Source organism: Desarmillaria tabescens, assembly GCF_030435595.1.
Source record: "Desarmillaria tabescens strain CCBAS 213 chromosome Unknown EV420scaffold_15, whole genome shotgun sequence".
Classification (NCBI taxonomy): Eukaryota; Fungi; Basidiomycota; class Agaricomycetes; order Agaricales; family Physalacriaceae; genus Desarmillaria; species Desarmillaria tabescens.
In genome coordinates this window covers 817,157-836,413 of record NW_026848314.1, presented here as the reverse complement: position 1 = coordinate 836,413, position 19,257 = coordinate 817,157, and the positions used below count along the sequence as shown (strand labels likewise).

At 46.7% G+C, this 19,257-nt stretch overlaps 3 protein-coding genes across 3 annotated transcripts; 2 read left to right on the top strand and 1 right to left on the bottom strand.

The window, feature by feature from the left end:
• Nucleotides 1–9,344: 9,344 nt before the first annotated feature.
• Nucleotides 9,345–11,200, top strand: EV420DRAFT_1620476 (peptidase S8/S53 domain-containing protein; the record flags this gene model as incomplete). The annotated part of the gene is given in 10 exon segments (XM_060475577.1): nucleotides 9,345–9,791; nucleotides 9,847–9,972; nucleotides 10,034–10,130; nucleotides 10,186–10,258; nucleotides 10,278–10,360; nucleotides 10,412–10,546; nucleotides 10,598–10,677; nucleotides 10,725–10,862; nucleotides 10,897–10,992; nucleotides 11,186–11,200. The coding sequence occupies 10 exon segments, from the start codon at nucleotides 9,345–9,347 to the stop codon at nucleotides 11,198–11,200; spliced, it is 1,290 nt and encodes a 429-aa protein (XP_060331607.1).
• A 1,185-nt stretch (nucleotides 11,201–12,385) lies between these two features.
• Nucleotides 12,386–14,735, top strand: EV420DRAFT_1629336 (alcohol oxidase; the record flags this gene model as incomplete). The annotated part of the gene is made up of 10 exons (XM_060476089.1): nucleotides 12,386–12,450; nucleotides 12,556–12,636; nucleotides 12,686–12,846; nucleotides 12,903–13,009; nucleotides 13,067–13,271; nucleotides 13,330–13,524; nucleotides 13,604–13,998; nucleotides 14,056–14,131; nucleotides 14,184–14,509; nucleotides 14,572–14,735. The coding sequence occupies 10 exons, from the start codon at nucleotides 12,386–12,388 to the stop codon at nucleotides 14,704–14,706; spliced, it is 1,746 nt and encodes a 581-aa protein (XP_060331606.1). The 3' UTR covers nucleotides 14,707–14,735.
• Nucleotides 14,736–15,404: 669 nt separating this feature from the next.
• On the bottom strand, nucleotides 15,405–18,307 carry EV420DRAFT_1539923 (uncharacterized protein). The gene is made up of 10 exons (XM_060473059.1): nucleotides 17,959–18,307; nucleotides 17,567–17,903; nucleotides 17,471–17,523; nucleotides 16,889–17,422; nucleotides 16,794–16,837; nucleotides 16,430–16,676; nucleotides 16,347–16,381; nucleotides 16,106–16,321; nucleotides 15,976–16,050; nucleotides 15,405–15,920 (listed from the first exon to the last, which is right to left on the bottom strand). The coding sequence occupies exons 1-10, from the start codon at nucleotides 18,022–18,024 to the stop codon at nucleotides 15,794–15,796; spliced, it is 1,734 nt and encodes a 577-aa protein (XP_060331605.1). The 5' UTR covers nucleotides 18,025–18,307; the 3' UTR covers nucleotides 15,405–15,793.
• Nucleotides 18,308–19,257: the final 950 nt, after the last annotated feature.

Sequence of the window (19,257 nt, the reverse complement as noted above, 5' to 3'; positions counted from 1 at the left end):
AAGCCATAAGTTTCAAGCCCTTGCCAGTCAATAGCCATCCGAGAACTGAAGATATATCCAAGAAAGTCCGAGATCCACTAGAAAACGACAGGATTCCTGCATATAAAAACACACTACCCATCCATAAAGACGGTAGGGCACAGGAAGTCGCGTCAAGGGTTTTGGAAGCACCAATTTCAATCAATGCAAAAGAATTGTTAGATTTGTCGCCTGCAGTAAGAAAAGAACTTGTGAAATTAATGGCCAAGAAACGTATCACGACTAAAACAGTAGTGCAAAGTGCATATGGTGTGGGGGAGGATCATCTAGATTCAGCCCCGCTACCATTTAGTTCAGAAAACCTAAATCTCGACGACGAAGAATGGGTCAAGGCCCTGAAATTCGACATGATCGAGGTTAGCAAACTGCCACCTGCGCAACTGATGATCTCGCAGTTCACTGCTGGAATAATCCCTGCAGGATCTTTAATTGTTGGCGACCCATACTTGCAATACCTAGATACTTTGGAACCTGGGGAAACTCCGAGACCAGTAATCGTCGGAGGGGCGTCTACTAGTTTAAGAGCAATCTTCCCTTTGATTAACAGAACAGGACACGAAGAATGCGTGATTGACGGTGGTTCCCAAATAGTGTCAATGGCCGAGCACATCGTGACAAGCCTAGGCATTGGTTGGGACCCAGATATTACCATTCATATGCAGAGTGCAAATGGTTCACTCATGAAGACTTTAGGTCTCGCAAAGAACGTCCCATTCTTATTCCAAGATGTAGTAGTCTATCTACAAGTCCATGTAATCGATAGTCCTGCGTACAAAGTACTTCTAGGAAGACCATTCGATGTTGTGACTGAAAGTCTTATAAAGAATAATTCTGACGGAGGTCAGGTCATCACTATCACTGATCCTAACACTGGTCGATGATGCACTGATCCTAACACTGGTCAACGATGCACTATTCCTACTTTCACGAGAGGAACGACATTTAGAATGACTAGACCTGTTGAGGCCGAGGGTTTTCGCAGCTTGAAGATCTGATAGACGATCAGGGAGAGCTAGCGGTACAACTCATCAGGAACAGTGATGGAAGCATAGAAATTGAAGCCTATATCAGCCCTGAAGGAAAAGCTAGCTTCTCGAAAGAGGGATTACGAGATGCGTTCCTCATGGCCGCCGTCGAGAACAATGAAGATATAAGAAAAGATACAGCTGCGGCAGACTTATTACACTCTTATTTTCAAGGGAAAGTCATGCCACCTGAATCAAGTATGTTCTGTTGCGTACACCCGCAACGTGAAGAAGAAATACAAGACCTAGATAATCTAGAGGTGCCCATTTATAATGTATGATGTACTAATTGGTCACGCCCGACTCCAGAGACTAAAGACAAATACAAAAAGATGACTTTAGTACCAGGATTAGAACATCTAGGTGAAAGAATGAATAACAATGGCTACAAGCCAGTCTCGGTCTTAGCCACTAAGAAATATAAACCAGTTGCCTTGAAAGTTAAGCCTCTTCTCGGCGACTTACCTGATAAATTCAGGATCGTAAGGGAAATAAAAGGAGATCCGCTCGCAGATATGCCAGTATTAAATCCTCACCCTCCTGATTTTGAACCCACTGGACGTTATACACATGAACGGAAACTAAAAATCGATGAGAACCATCCAATGGGATTTCTATGGCCCAAAGAGCAAAAGCTAGTACACCACTTTATGTGTCTTCAAGAACAGGGTTTCACCTAGGAAGACACTGAGGCAGGACATTTCCGAGAAGACTTCTTCCCGCCTATAGACATTCCTGTGGTACCTCATACGCCTTGGGTTTTGAAGAATATACCCATACCACCTGGAATCTATGATGAGGTGTGTCGAATCATCAAGTCAAAGATTGACTCGGGCGTCTATGAGCCCTCGAATTCATCCTATCGGTCTAGATGGTTTTGTGTGATAAAGAAAGACGGTAAAAGCCTGAGACTAGTACATAGTCTGGAACCCTTGAATGCAGTAACAATCGTGCACTCTGGAGTTCCCCCTGCAACGGATGAGTTATCAGAACATTTCGCTGGAAGAGCCTGTGGAGGTTGTCTAGATTTATATGTTGGATACGACGAACACAATATAGCAGTCAGTTCCCGCGATTATACAACATTCCAAACGCCTTTTGGTTCGATGCGTCTGGTAAAACTACCAATGGGTTGGACAAATTCCATGCCTATCTTCCATGAAGATGTAACGCATATACTCCGAGAAGAGATTCCCCATATAACTCGACCTTATATTGATGATGTGCTGGTATGCGGACCTGAAACCAGGTACGAAACTGAGGACGGATCATATGAGACTATACCTGAGAACCCTGGAATTCGACGTTTCGTGTGGGAACACATGCAGAACATGAATCGAGTAGTTCAAAGGATGAAATACTGCGGAGGTACCTTCTCGGGGCCTAAGTCGTTTATTTGTGTTGACGAGATGATGGTCATGGGACACCTATGTACGTATGAAGGATGAAAAATCAGTACGGATAGAGCAGGAGTCATCGAACATTGGGGACCGTGTAAACACATCTCGGATGTGCGAGGTTTCCTAGGTACTTGTGGAGTCTGCAGAATGTATATCAAGGATTATGCTAAGAAAGCAGAACCACTCGTAAAGCTAACTAGACTGAATACACCGTTCGTATGGGAGCAGGATCAACAAAACGCTATGAACACCTTGAAAAAGGCCGTTCTAGATAGCCCTGCTCTGCGACCTCTAAAACTAGATGGAAAAGGTGAAATCGGGATATCTATAGATACATCCTGGAAAGCAGTCGGCTTTATAATCTATCAAATTGACGAAGAGGATCCTACCAAGCGACATTACGTGCGATTTGGATCTATAACTGCTAAATGAACTGAGAAGCTCGGTTCTCGCAACCTAAGAGAGAACTCTATGGCCTACTCCGTGCCCTGAAAGCGTGTCAGTACTGGTTAATTGGGGTACGCAACTTAGTAGTCGAGACAGACGCACAGTATATTAAAGGGATGTTGAATAACCCTGGGATGGGACCGAATGCGACCATAAATAGATGGATCGAGGACATTCTAATGTTTCATTTCACTCTTAGACATGTCCAAGGCACGACATTTCCGGCTGATGGGTTATCTCGACGAGATCCACAGCCTGGAGATGAAGAGTACCCTGATCTCAGGAGGAATGGACCTCGAGGATCATGGCCCCTTGAAATTCGAAGTAGCACCAGGAACTTCAACGGTTCCCAAAGATCTCGAAGATTTTAAGCATGAAATAGATACTAGAGGAGGATATTTACTCGCGACTAATATCACAGATCTCGAGAAAGAACTAGGAGAAGCTAGAAGACAAGAACAAGACTATAGAGACCTGTATTTAGCTCAAGAAGTTAGGAACAAAAATATATGCCAATTCATGAACAATACTCCTCTCATTCCTGACCTCGAAGACAGATTCGATCAAGAAAGCTCTATCGAATACCCAGAGGATCATAGAACGAGTAATGGGAAAGCGCAAGACGAGCGTCTACCCTTGGTACGGACTTGGTTGAAGAACCCTAGATTCCATCCGGAGGACTTTAATGAGAAGCAGTACACCAATTTTAAACAGTACTGTCGTAACTTCTTCCTGGATAAGGAAGGCAGGCTCTATAGACGCAATATAGAAGGCTTTCATCGACTTGTCGTCGATAAAGAACACCGTATGTATATGATGAAAGCTAGTCACGACTCGCTAGGTCATAGAGGGTTCTTCATGACAAAGTCACTCCTAGAACAGAGATTTTGGTGGCCAGAGTTAGATCGAGATGTGAGCTGGTATGTCAAGACGTGTCATATGTGCCAAGTCCGTCAGAAAACCATGCTAAGAATCCCTCCTACTCGCACCACAACTCCGTCTCTGTTTCAGAAAGTACATTGTGATACCATGATTATGCCAATTCCTTCAAACAAGTGCCGGTATATTGTTCATGTCCGAGATTCTCTTTCGTCGTGGCCTGAAGGTAGAGCGCTACCTCTAGAAAACGTGAAGACCATTGCGGCGTGGTTCTTTGAAGATGTCGTATGCCGCTGGGGGTGTCCTGACAAGATTGTAACAGATAACGGAGGTCCTTGGGTCGCTGTATTGCAATGGCTCAAAGATAAATACGGTATTACTGGAATAAAGATCTCGCCTTACAACTCCCAAGCTAATGGCAAAAGCAAGAGGCCACATTGGGATATTCGTCAAGCCTTGTATAAAGCTACAGATGGGAATCCTAAGAAATGGTTTTATTTCTTCCCTCATGTATTATGGGCGGATCGCATCACTATCAGAAAAGGTACAGGCTGTTCGCCTTACTTCATGGTTTTGGGAGCGCATCCCATCTTGCCACTGGATATAGTCGAAGCTACCTGGTTGGTAAAACCGCCTAGTGGAATCTTAAAAACAGAAGAGCTCATTGGTTTAAGGGCGCAGGCCCTGGCAAAACATATCCAACATGTACAGGACATGTGAGAACGTGTTAGCCAAACCAAACTAGAAAATGTTCTTCGATACAAGAGAAACCATAAGGCTACCATTGTCGATTATGACTTTAAACCAGGTCGTCTGGTTCTAATAAGAAATACACGTGTAGAAGACAGTTTGAATAATAAACTGGACGCTAGATATCTAGGGCCAATGATTGTAATACGAAGAACTAAAGGGGGCTCGTATCTCCTCTCCGAGATGGATGGATCTTTAGTTGGGGGCAAGATTGCGCAATTTAGAGTGATTCCCTACAATGCGAGATATAGAATCGATCTTCCTGAGAATATTCATGACTTAATAGATGTTAGCCCTGAGACACTAGGAGACTTGGTTAACGACGAGGAGTCTGAAGAAATGGAGTATGAATATCGTGACTTAAAACAGCGCAAGGAGTTATACGGTATTGACCGTGTCAAGTTATCATTAGACAATGCCGAGCTGTCGGATACTGACTCAGAAGATGAGGAATACTCTGAGTTTAGAAACTACAATGAGGAAAGCGATCTCAAAGACAAGCTTCCCCTCGCAAGTCGACTTAGAAGTTCGGGTCTGGCTTGAGAAACAACATAACTCCCTTATAATTGAACAGACTTGTAATGACAGAATATGCTAAGTAGATCAAACGGGATACTAAGCAAGTTGGTATAAGCCTTGAGAAGCGATAAACTAGGATAAAGAACTGTATAAGGATATAAAAGAAGGACTAGAAGTTAGTTACTTAAAGGGAACCGTCTACTCGGAGCGATATCCTGTGGCAGTCGTTGAGAGACAGTCAGAGACGTCATTGTCAGTACAATGCTCACAAGCATCATCCTCGGCAGCGGCCTGCCTCTCGAGTGCCTTGATAACTTGGCCATGGTGATTGACGACAAATTGACGATACTAAAAAAAAATAAAAATAAAAAATGGCTGCCCCAGTGAGGCACGATGATGTGCTCGGTAACGGGCAGCACGCAAATGAAACAAGCATCTAGATCATCAATCTAGATACTAAATCACACACACACACACACAATCACCAATGTATATAAGTTCGAGGGTGAGTACGATAGAAGCACTCACAATGTACTTAGATTTAGATAATCTAGTGGGGTTTTGCCTGAAAACAACTTCAATTCTTCTTTCGATGTGTTTTACACAAAGTACACTAGTCCGCGATAGTGGGGTTTTATGAACTTGTTTTGTAAGGTATAGTCAAGCAAGTTATGCTTGTTTCGACGTCGTCTAGAAGAACTTCTAGCAGACACTTCAAATAATCAAACAACCAAAGACTCCGAGGTCTACAAAGAGTGCAAAATCACTCTACAAAGAATGCTCAGGTTCTGACTTCAAGTACAAGACTTGCAAAGAGTACACAGACTCTGGAGTTCCTTGAACTCGACGATTGTTTGAACTTAAAGCATTCTAGGGCTTATTTTACTTCAACTAGATGAGGTCTTTTGATTTAAAGTCGACTCAGCATGGCTAGATTGCTAATCTCGGAGAGAGAGAACACGAGGCCTTTGTCCATGGAGCAGTTCAATTAACTAGCAAGGCGCAAATGCAGGGACGGCTCTACTTCCTACTTAACTCTTCTAGATTACTGTAGTCACCCTTATGGGTTGACTTTGGTAACTTAATTCACTTCAGTCGAGGATATGCAATAAAAACCAGTGATTGATTAGGTAGCTATACAGGCTACTAGCACAAATGCGGGGGGAATGCTTTCCTGCCATTATGCGTCTAGTCGCTGCTAATTTATACGATTTGTGTTTTAGGTATAGGAGCCCATATCTACAGTAATTATGGTATGAGCTTTGGAATTAATACAAATGGTGAGTCACTATCCTACAAGTATCGTGCCATTCTGTAGTTTCTATTCAGTTCGACGCAACTGCGCCAGGTTATTCTGTCGCTGAGGAGTGCCCTACTAGTCCGTGGGTGCTCCTTCTTCCATCTGCAAGGCCTGCCACGCGCTGTATGTATTGAATACTGTGGTATGCACAGGATCTCGAGGATGTAACCACCGATCGCGATCGACTGCAGGTCCAAGATTGTATTCTGTTGATCACTGCGTGATCAAGGTCGGTCATCTCGGTACCCAACATGGCTATTCATTCTTCCAAGGTTATTCCTTTCCTAGCCTGAGTTGATCTCGAAAGCTGATCTGTTTCTCGACTTAGCAATTTTTCCTGACAGGTTCTTTCTACTCGTCGAGGCGATGAGGCATCTAGTTCGTTCCATTCTTCAACTTCTTGGTTTTTATACTCCATACAGACGAGTCCCCGAGATTTGACTGTAACAGTCTTGTTTAGGTAGGGCTTAGCTTGGCATGTTGATGGCTGGTAGAATTGACTCTTCGAGATGTTGTTTCTAAGTCCGTTCTGTACTGCCATGCTTTCATTCTTTATGTAGTATTTAGCTACCAGCGCGAAGCCTCCACTGTAGCCCTCTGTACCGCTTGTAGATTGCATAAACTGATGTAAAATCGCAAAATCTACGGGTAGCCTGATACCAGGCGTATCAATGGTTGAGGCTGAACAAGTCCCATGACATTCATTTTGACCCTCTCTGTATCGACACTTTCCCAGTTGTTAACAGCTAAGATCAACAAGGTTCTCAGGCTGATGAAGATAATTGACATGTTGTGCAATTTTCTATGTGTGATCTGCGCACACCCAGGGAGATCCAAGGAGTTAGCTGCACTTGTGCGAAAACAAACATCTGGTGCCAGAGCGTGAGTGTCATACACTTCTTTAGGACATACGGATACGATGCATATCCCTACGCGGCGGCGCAATCAAGTCAATCAAACCGAGAGTACATTGTATTGTATCATGCAACGGAGCGACAGAGTGAGGCGTTGTCTTGCACACATGCGAGATCGAGCGACCTGGACACGCTGTTGAGGATAGTTTCAGGCCAGGGATCAACCACGATGACAAAGAGAGACCTTCTTCACAGTGCTCTACTCTGTGGGAATTTGATGAAACTGTAAAAGCCAGTGCAAAACTTCCGTGGACAACCGCCTCTAATCCGACTCCATATACTTTAGTTTATTCACTTCCTTCGGCGCCAGTGTACAAGGGCTGTAGTAGACGGCGTGTTGAAAAACGCACTTTTGAAAGAAAGCCAGAAACGCAGGATGGCTTGGCGAGTAAGGTAAGCGCAGGTGGGATCGGGAAGTGGAGCACAGCAAGGACGTGATTAGAAGAACGGCAGTAATCACGTATACCAACTACGCCGATTAAGCCGACGGTATACAAGAGGACGGAATCAGGAATACAACCAATCCAGGATAGCCAAAGCAATGTACATGAGCACCGGGAGATTGCAAGAATAGGTCACTTCTGTATTGAAATCATGGAACATTGTTGCGCGCGCGTGGTGTCCGAGGAGATTTCTGCAGGAGAAGGAGAGGCGATTCTTGACAAACGCGGCCATGAGAACCGTCGTCAAGCTCAGGACGAGACTAGTGCAGCAAACTTGTTCTGCAGATTGCAAAGATAGAAGAAAGATTGTACGGGGATTTGTTGATTGCGTTCATAGCACCGCGCTAACAAGGAAACGCTGAATATCCATCAGCTCAGGAAAACGCCGAAATTTGAGTGTAGGCTGCTGAAAGACTCTGGGAAACTTGCTATTTAGATGATTTATCCCTGAAGTATAAATGCTCTTGCCTTGTCTGAAGGAAAAGCTCACGTTGGTATAAGCAAAAACAGGGCAGCGGATCCGTCTATGACGTCCGTTCCTCCTCTTTATCGCAGGGCTCGTTGCCCATCTTTTCCTCCCGCCCTTGGCGTCAATATTGTCGTCCCCAAGCCGGAGAAACTCGCCGTCATTAGAGTCCCATGGAGAAAGAGCGTATGGCATATAGGAAGCAATGCAAGAAGAGGATGCGGTTTCAAACTTGGAAGACTCTCCGCACAGAAGTTGCCATATGAGACGTTACGACCATATATCGAACGGGTAATCACCGCCTATGGTATTGGTATGACGTTATCGGATAGTTAGAACATTCCATTTTGAGGCAAGATAAGCGGATAGATAGACCAGAAAATTAGCTGCGGGATGCCGTGAAGTAGACAGGTCACCAGTGAGGATGTTCAACGGATCTCACTAGCATTCAAAGTTGTGGTTTGAATGCGATAGATAACATATCTTGCTAGTTCTTATTTACAAAAGGAAGCAAGGAAATAAGCTTGATCGAATTGTATGAGTTGGCGAGAAGAATCACCTTCAGAGCCGGTGCTTGCAAGACAAGTGGAATCAAGTAGAATATCAAGACCCAGCAACCCGGCGATAATTCACAAGTCTGAGTGATGGACTTCTCTGAATTGTTCATCATTCCTTCCTTATCCATAAGAGCCCTGATTCGTCTGCATCGGGCGGTGTACCAAGGCCGCTCGTCGGGTACAATACAGTGAAGCGTCCGGGATTTATTAGCGACAAGGTACACGTATTTGAAGCGACGAAAAAATACAGGTAATTGAGAAGACGCGTGTCCCCATTCTGAATAGCTGTCGTAAGTATCAACATATTGCATACAAGGGTATATAGTTTACATACCGGATCATAGTACGTACTCAGCTGCCATGTGTCACCGGGGAGGTGATGAAGAAGGCAGCCTGATGGGCGAGGAGAGGGAAACAGGAGATATCAGGTTCAGTACTTGCTGGCCCGTTCCCCAACTTTCCCATAGTCGGATTCAACGCAGTACTTACCTAAGAGTGAACGCGATATAAGCGCGACTCCACCAGACTTCCGTCCCCCCGAAAACAAAGACAAACAAGGCCGCGTTATCAGCCGGATTTGGCTGGCGACAACTCTCCTTCCAACCATGACCTTCCTTATCTGTTCTTCCCTATGTGCACTGTCCTTGGCTGCGACAGTGTATGCATCGCCGCTCTCTACCTCTTCCCAGCATGATTCCTCCTTCCGCTCTCCCCTAAGTCTCGCCCCCCTTATTGATGAGTTCCATGTTCACGGTTCCATCAATGACTCGTACATTGTCATGCTCAAGGATAGCGTTGATCCGCCGAGGTTGCAGAACCACCTCAACTTCCTCCAGATGACCCACGAGTCAGACTCTTTAGTCGCCGAATTCTCTGGCCTTCGACAGGTGTACGACGGGCATATCAAGGGCTACGCAGGCCATTTCTCGTCTAACGTCATCGACCAGCTGCGGAGGGCGCCCGAGGTTGACTTCATCGAGAAGGACCAGATAGTGAAGACATTGGAGATCGACACCGTCGGCACATCCAGCGTTCAGAGGGGTGCACCTTGGGTGAGTCACAATCACTGATTAGTCGTGTGCTAGCGTTCATCTTGTCCATTTTCAGGGTCTCGCTCGTATCAGCCACCGCCCAAGGCTCACTTTCGGCACTTTCACGAAATATGAATATGACCCGAGTGGCGGCGAGGGCGTTGACGTCTACGTCATCGACACTGGTATCAACTATCATCACGTCGAATTCCAGGGTCGTGCGTCATGGGGCAAGACCATCCCTCTGAATGACTGTTGACGAGGATGGTAACGGTCATGGTTCTCACTGCGCGGGTACCATCGCTGGAAAGACGTATGGTGTTGCCAAGCAGGCCAACGTCATCGCCGTCAAGGTCTTGGGTTCGAACGGGAAGTGGATCTATGTCTGATGTCGTTGGTGGTGTTTCATGGGCAGCCGGTGAAGCTGTCCAGAAGGCGAAAGCCGCCGAAGCTGAATACAAGGCAACTGGCAAGACATCTCCACAAAGGTTCGGTCGCCAATATGAGTCTTGGTGGAGGAAAGTCGCCTTCTTTGGATGCCGCGGTAAACAAGGCTGTCGATCTTGGTCTTCACTTTGCTGTTGCTGCCGGTAAGTGTTCTTGGATTTGTCCATAAGGACAGTGCTGTAATTCTGTGCCAGGAAACGACAACAAGGACGCTTGCAACTACTCCCCCGCATCTGCTGAGAAGGCAGTGACTGTCGGTGCTTCGACTCTCTCCGATGACAGGGCGTACTTCTCCAACCACGGAAAGTGTGTTGATGTTTTCGCTCCTGGTATGCTTTCTTTCCTGTCGTGACCTTTCAGTTGTTAATGTCCAGTACTAGGCCTTAACATCAAGTCGACGTACAAGGGCTCTGATACCGCTGTTGCCACGCTATCTGGCACTTCCATGGCCTCTCCCCATGTCGCCTGGTCTTCTGGCTTACTACCTTTCCTATCTACCCCCACAAGACTTTTGACCCTGAACTCAAGTTTGACTTCGTTCCCGCCGATCTCCAATCCCAGAGTCACTTCTCCTCGTCCGTCTACACCATCATGCACTCTGCTGTCCCTGAATGGGTTGCTAACTTCCTCCCTTCGCCCAAGATCGTTAAGTATATGACCGCACCCTGTACCCGGGAAGCCCAAGTCTTTGACGCCCAAGCAGTTGAAGGCCGCCGTCCTTGACCTCGCTTCAAGCGGTATGCTCGAGGATATTCCAGGGGCTGACTCCCAACTTGTTGGTGTTCAACAACGCGACCTACTGCGTGAAGGAGAACATTCCTTATCATGTCTGGCTGGAGGTGGTGTGGTGATATCATATATTTGCTATCTACATTGACCTACTTCTACATACATATTTGTACATACATGGCCATGATCTCGTCTACTCTGTGTAATCTAGCTAGTTTTCCTATGAATTGTTTTCCTAGAGGACGTTACGATGATGGCAGGGAACAGTATGTTCGCTCAACCTTGCCGAATTTGCTGTTTGTGTTCCTATTATTAATACGTGGCAACGCCACTGCAAACGATATTTGTAGAGTAGATTTGAGACTGGTGCACTTAATGCACACCAACTCCCTCACCGTTTAGGCTCTTGGCTGCCCTATATGTGCTTTCAGGGCAGCTCCGTCTTACGTGCCTGGCGGAAGACGCAGCGCGTTTGGAATCGATGCTAGAGTCCTTGGACCGATGAAACAACTGAAAGTGCCTCTCATCGAGCTTGCCATGACACACAAACTTTGGGAATGCGCGAGAAAACTAGGATGCCTCTTGATGCGGAGAAGCTAAGAGAAGATTTGGGGAAATTGATGCCTGTCTTGGAAGAGCCGGGTGTGTTGAGAGTCCATGAATTGAAGGTCTGGTGATGATTCTGGTTCATTTAAGATCTACCATCGGACTCCGATTGGACCTTTGCTTGATTTGACTGTACCTTCGTCTTTCTTTATATTACTCCAGTTTATTTACCGCTCACTATCTCTTCACGTCAGGATGGCTACACCTCAGTTTGTGAATTTATTCTCTAGAGTTGGATCGATGACCTCTCTGCTTATCTCTTCCCAGCCCTTTCATGACAGTCCTTTTTAAGTCAGTCAAGGACTTTACTGTGAAACCGAGCGCGAGAACACGTTGACAATGCCCTGATTCATGTCGGTGCATGGTGATGGGACGCTGTAAATATCAATTAATTCGTGGCGAAAATCTTTGTTAGCGAATACTCTCAGTCCAATCTGGATTCTAGTCCGGGATAAAAGAAGTTGAGGGACCTTTCCTTACTTCCATATCGTATGACATTCATATCAGTTGACAGTGTCAGCTTCCGCAACCTTATGACTTCGAACGCAAGAATTCAACGAACCCAGGCACTTCAATACTTGTCGTGGGCACAAGACCATTCCTCCTTGACGAACTCTTACCCAAAATTCCCAGTCGCAATGCCAAGAAGTGGAAACCGTGGGCGGACGCTTCATAATTTTATCCTGTCCTACTAATAGTTCATAAAGATTATAATGTTTTTTATCATGTGAACTATCTTCCTCCCGGTACGTACAGGGTCAGCAGGGGACTTCGATAGTCGCAATGCATATATATAATCATCTCTAAGATTATGGTGCGTCGGTTGAATTTCCATGGATGCCATTTTCCTTACTCTTCTCATATCATGCTCAAGCGCACTTGGTGCCATATACGAGAGGTTCGAAGATCTTCCTACTCAAAATTTTGACTTCATCATCATCGGAGGTTAGTTCTTCCTAGTGCACCCGGTACCCGTTCTCTGATTTATAATACTGAAATCTAGGCGGGACTGCGGGAATGTTCTTGCAAACCGTTTGACAGAGAATGACCATGTCTCTGTACTCGTACTTGAAGCTGGCGGATCGTCCGTCCTCTTTTATATGCTTTAACTTTTGATGTTTATTCTTCTCGAGGACGGCTGATGTTCTCCTTTCCGAGGTTCCGTTCTTTTGTACGAGCATAACTCCCAGAACCCCCTGGGACTGGAACTTTACCACAACTGAACAACCAGGATTGAATGGACGTTCTGTTCTGTTTCCTAGAGGATTTGGATTAGGAGGTAGTTCCGCTGTCAGTACGTCCTTTTGATGTCGGAGTTGCCTAGATTTTTTCAACTGATATAATTCCCAGATTGCATGTTCTACACGCGTGGTTCATCTCAAGACTATGACCGCTATGCACAGATCAGCGGTGACCCTGGTTGGGGATGGGAGGCCTTGCAACCGTACATTCGAAAGGTTCATCCTTTGGTTTCTGTTGCCACGGCTGTTAACTTGACCTTGGTGTTATGATAGAATGAACGCGTTGTCCCCCCTTCCGATCACCACAACACCACTGGTCAGTTCGATCCCGCAGTCCACGGCTTCAATGGTATCAATTCGGTATCCCTTCCTGGAGTCTCGCGTCATACGGATAGCCGCGTCATTCAAACTACGTCGGAGCTTCCTGACGATTTTCCATTCAATTTGGATTACAATTCCGGATACCAGTTAGGAATTGGTAAGAATTTACTACTGGAGATTGTACGACTGACTCCGGTGGTATTGAACACCCACAGGATGGACTCAATACACAATTGGAAATGGGACTCGAAGCAGCTCGCAGACGTCCTATCTTGGATCCACGTATATCGGACGGCCAAATTTACATGTCCTGATCCATACCCACGTCACCCGGATCCTACAGTCAAACACCAAATTCACTAACGATCGGCTGACGTTTGGTGCTGTTGAGTTTACCCAAGATGCAGGAGGTGATAACGTCTTCGAAATACCATCTTGAGGATTTTTATTCTGACTTGAAATCATCATAGCAACTACTGCATACCATAGCGCCGGCTCATCTCAAAGAAATCATCCTCTCTGCTGGATCCGTTGGCACCCCGCACATCCTCCTTCACTCTGGCATCGGCGACAAAGCCGAGTTGACAACTCTAGGAATCACTCCAAGGCTTCATCTTCCTGACGTTGGGAAGAACTTGACAGACCAACCCGGATGGTTTGTCAACTTCTTTGTCAACGACACGGACACTATCGAGAACATCTATTTCAGAAATGCGACTTTTCAAGCAGAAACCTTGGAGGAGTGGCAAGCGAACCGAACAGGATTTTTATCATCGGGTGTAGCGAGTCAGGTAGCGTTCCTTCGTGTTCCTGAAGAAGCCGGCATATTGGACAGAGAACCGTGTGCGGGAAATCAGACCGCGCACTATGAACTTATCTTCACGGTCTGAGCAGCATGCTTTAATCAGGTCTTGGTTAGGGAAATGTTGACGTCTTTTTAGAGCAGCATCTTGCCGCCACCTACTACTGCAGGAAACTTCTTTTCTATCGGGACCACGGGTATATGCCCTTTGTCGCGTACGTTCGCTCATTACCACGCTTTCCAAGTCCCATAAATAATCGACAACAGGCGGGAATATCACTATTAACAGTACGAACCCTCTGGATGCGCCACTGATCAATCCAAACTTTCTCTCACATCCGCAGGATCTTGCCATTATGCAATATGCTGCTGAGAGTGCGAAGAAGTTTGTTACCGCTATGGCGTGGGATGGCTACATACTCGGTATCGCTGTAAACATCACCGAGAATGATATCCGGAATGGAGCTGGCAGTGTATTACATCCTGTGGGTACCGCAAGCATGTCACCGGCTGATGCAAATTGGGGTGTGGTAAACCCAGATTTGAAGTTGAAAGGCGCGAAGGGGGTGAGAATTGTGGATGCTTCGATTTTGGTGGGCCCATCCGTTCTATATATACTTTGTTGTCGCGAGCTCAGTACCCCTTTCCCTTCCAGCCATTCGTACCAGCAGGCGCATACTCAGGCTGCGGTGTATATATTTGCAGAGAGAGCCGCAGATTTGATCAAGGCAGATGTATAATGCTAGGAAAACCCAGTAAATGTTCCAATGTATGCAGGGCTTTTGTTTGAATATAACAAGCTGACGACGTTAAACGGATACCTGGTATTGAGGTATTGGATCTACACATAGCACCATTAGTTCTAGATATTTTAAGAAATGAACAAATTGAGAAAGACATACGAAGGACATCATTGCATAGCCACTCTCCATCATGATCCAAATAACTTGGATGATTTAATACACATCAATAACACAGCGCTGAACTTGTTCCCGCGTTTTCACTTGTTGATACATAAGCTGAGTGGTCCTAACGAGTGAGCAATGATCACAGCAGTGTTCTTCACGACCAATTCACGTACCCTTCCTTGGCTTTCATCAACCGCCCATTCTACTGCCAGCCTGAGTATAAGTGGCAGTCTATTGGTGTCAGATCCTTCCCGCCATCTCAATGACCACATCGCCCTAACGTTTGGCAAAGCACTAACCAAGCCCAAGCTATTGTATACAATATACGACTTGAAACACGCGGTGAAACAGCCAAGGTGACTCTATCCCTTACATCAGCAGCAAACATCCTTGCTCGCGCGCGCGAATCATATTACAGGACAGACAATGAGTGACAGCAATTTCGTAGCTAAGGTAGGTTATGTAAATAGGGGTTGGGGATTGTTGAACGTCCTCATCAAAAAAAAAAGTGCGTACAGACAAGCAGGCCAAAGTCGACGAGAAAATCCGACTAAGAAATTGCATTTCGAACCGGGGGGGAGAGCATAAGTAAGAAAACGAGAGGACCGCGCACTAGATAGGCAAGCGAAAGAGAGTAAAAAAAAGATATGATACGATATTCGCACACAAGTTAATGGAATAAACACACGGATTTTCTGAATAATTAAGGAAGAAGGAAGGAAGAAGAAAAGGATGGAATGGAAGTACGAAGATGATAAAGAAAATAACAACCAATAGCCCAAGGGGGCGGTTCTCTGGTTCAAAGGGAAACCAAGGACCAACCCCGAGCCCCCAAGTACAGTGCGACCGGGATATGCCCCTTTTTCAATTCATCGCATCCGACAGTGGGCAGTAGGAGAGGGGGGAGGAGGGGGGGTATCCTTGAATTACGATCCGATCCGTAGTTGCAGTTAGAAAATGAAATACCATCTATGCCGCCATCGGCTCGATGTTGGCGACTTCATCCCCATCCCCACCCTCGACGCCCTCCATATCTTCGGGAGCGCCCGCACCTGACGTCGACCTCCGTCCACCAGATGCCCCCTGCGGTCCCGATCTCGGGGGGTTCGCACATCGATCTTTCCCATGCGCGATCCTCAGGTTGGCAGTACTCGGGCTTGCTCTTGATGGCCTCGATGGCCTTGGTCGCGTTGGAAATGTTCGTAAAGTTGACAAAGGCACAGTTCCTATCATAAGATTAGTCAAATGATCGTGCTGGGAAAGAAAGGGAGACATGCGCACTTTTCCTTGAGAAAGTTGACCAGCTCAATGTCGCCGTACTCTCCAAAGTCCCTCTTCAGTCGCTCCTCTGTGAACGTCTCAAAGTCCTCGACGTTTCCAATGTAGACATTCCTCGTGGCACCCGAGTGAACAGCAAGAGGCCTAAGGTCGGGGGCAAAGGGCCTGAATTCTTTCCCCATCCAATCTTCAGGCCGCCTGTTGTTGATTGTCATAGCCCTGATATGAGGCCACCTGGAAGAACGTGAAGGCCGCCGCAGGGTCAACGAATGTGACGAACTGAAAGAAATTTAATCTCGGTAAAGTGATATCGCAGAAGGGACTCACAGCGATATGCTTATCCTGCATATACCGTATGCTCTGTAAGACACCACCCCTGATCGAGTTGCACAGATCTTCGGTCGTAGTCTCCGGGTGAATATTACCCAGATAGACCGTCCGGTTCAATCCTTGCATGCTTGCTCCAGCACCGGCAGCCATGAGCGCGTCTACAGACGGCGGGAAGGCGCTATAGGGACTGAACGGACTGTTGAATCCATTCGGGTTAGCACTCATCGGCGAAGTGCATAGCCGACTGAGGCGACGCGGTCTGGGCGATCAAGGACTGGGCATGCAGCGGCTTGTGCTTGTTGGGCGGCCGCCTGCTGCGATTTAGGAATATAAGCACATCGGTCCTTGCCGTAGTTTACACGTTTGCCGGCCCAGTTTCGGTTCCGTCGGAAGCGTATTGACAACCTAGCCGAATGTCAGTACACAAATTGAGTAGCAGCATGCTGTATTACATGCCTTGGTGGCAATCGCAATGCTCAAAAAGTGGACGAAGCCAATGTTCTTATCCCGGACGATTTTAACCTGGTCAATCAACCCAAATCTGCTCAACTCGTCACGCAGCTGCTCTTCTGTCATATTCTCGTCTAATCCACCGAGATAAACATTCCGGCTGGCGTTGCTCTGAGTGATTGCCAAAGCTACTTGGGCAGGGACCGGGCTGGGCTTACCCCAGCCGATCTTGAGCTCCTGTCCGTGGAGAGCGAGCTTCTTGATGGTGGCATCTGCGTGGAATGCAGCAGCGGTAGCACCATCAAGGAAGGAGAGGAAAACGCAAGATTTTTCGGGAAGGACGCGAATAGATTCTAGGGGACCGAAATGGACAAGGTTCAGGAGCTCGTCGACGGACGCAGTAGCAGGAAGGTTTCCGATGTACACTGTTCGTCCCTGGAGGGTGCCTGTAGATGCCGAGAGGGCGGCAGAGAGAGCGGCTGGTGAGTAGCCGTGAGCAGCTTGAATGTTGAGAGATGGCAGACGCTGTTGTCCAAAGCCCTGCATTTTGTGAGATAAGCGAATTAACGAAATTTGCAACACACATACCTGGGAAAAGTTGGCCATTTGACCGTTGTACGGGAAGCCTAGCATGTTCATTCCTGGAAGACCCAATCCCAACATAGTTGTATGCGCCAAAGCCACCATATGGCGACGCTCCACCAGGACTCGGCTGCTGCTGCTGCTGTTGAGCGAATCCGGCTGCCGAATTGGGGCTGAGCTGGGCACCCATGCCTGAGCCGTTTGTCTGAGTGTTGATGGAAAGCGGCGGTGTCGAGTAAAGCTGATTCGGGCCAAAGGGGGTCGCAGAAGGAGACGTATTGAAGCCAGGCTGGGCCATGCCGGCTTGAGGACCGTAGCCGTAATTGGCAAAGGCATCGTGGGGCGACGAGCCAGTAGGAGATCCGGCGGTATTTTGAGAAAAAGTAGGTGACCAGCGGGCCTTTTTGGCATCAGGTCCGCCAACTGGCTCCATAGAGCGCTAACGAAGATAAGATATGATAAAGACAGGTAAATTGAGGGAAAAAAAAACGAACCTTCATCATGTCGATTTCAAAACCGTAAGGATACTGAGAATCAAAGGCAGTCTGTGCACCGTCCATGATGAAAAGAAGGAAAAGGACAGGAAGGGGGCAGGAAAAGAGTTAGAAAAGAGTAACGCAAAGGAATGTATGCGCAAAGGAGTGACAGGTGTGGGTGAAAAAAGACACGCACAAGAAAAAAAGAGTGAGATATAAAATATCAGTATCAACTCTAGCACATGCAGAAATCTCGTCAAAGGATGAGCAAGGACGAAATAAAAGTCAATGAGAACTGCAAGAATGCCTCCAAAACGAACTAAATCGCTCGAAGAGACGGTAAGGAAGGTGCTATCCGAAGACAACGAATGACCCCTACGGAAAATTATCCCACGATCCACATACTGCGCACGGGCCATCTGCGGCCCGGCTGCCAGTCCCGACTCGGTTCAAGGGTCAAAATTGCGGAAAACCAAGGTGGTATGGGTTACTAGGTTCACTATATTACTTACAGGGGATAGAGTAGAGTAGTAGTAAATATGGATATAGCAGGTACTCTAGTAATAGGCACGAGGCCAGTGATCTTATAACACAGATGGCAGCGGTATGGCGCATGTTGTGAATAACAAGGATTGTGGAAATTAAGAGGAAGAAGGGAGATACATATTAAGCGGAGCCGATGTATAACGGTTGGGAAGGAAATAAGCTGGACTACAGTGATTATCATAATTTACATCAAATTTACAACATGATGCAGACAACGTACTGTAACTAAGGCCCCGATGCCGAACAACTCTGCAATCACCAAGATAAAGGCATGCGACATCCAGCTCGCTAGAATAATCTTTTTGAGCCTGGCACGGTCATCCATCACCAAACCCAGTCCAGAACATGCCATGCCATGCGGTCTAGTCGTTTTACTAGCCGAGAGAGCGCCCAAGTGCCGGTGTCGCTACTGTTCTCGTGCATATGATGAAGCAGTTTTAGGAGGCATCACAAAGCAACGGTGATCTACGACGACTCCAATTATGGTCACAAGATGGACACTAGAACTCCAACAGCTATCTTTATCGATGTCGTACTGCACAGTAAACTTCGGGGCATGCCAATATCAACAGACACGTTCACCCTTATGTGGTAGTATGCCGAATAACGAAAGACCGTTATTACGCTTGACGGTTACGAAGTCGCGGCGGGGATCAAGCACACTTTCTCGGCTGGGGCGTATGCATCTGAGTAATGACAGGATGAAGGTCAGAGGAAACCCACAGCGAGCACCGTCGACTCGTAATCATTGAAGGATAAGACAGACTAGGT

Coding starts and splice junctions, on each gene's coding strand:
- EV420DRAFT_1539923 (XM_060473059.1), bottom strand. CDS start 18,024: ATGGACGGTGCACAGACTGCCTTTGATTCTCAGTATCCTTACGGTTTT. Junction 17,524..17,566: donor TGGTGGAGCGTCGCCATATG/GTGGCTTTGGCG, acceptor TGGGTCTTCCAG/GAATGAACATGCTAGGCTTC. Junction 16,322..16,346: donor GACCCTGCGGCGGCCTTCAC/GTTCTTCCAGGT, acceptor GCCTCATATCAG/GGCTATGACAATCAACAACA.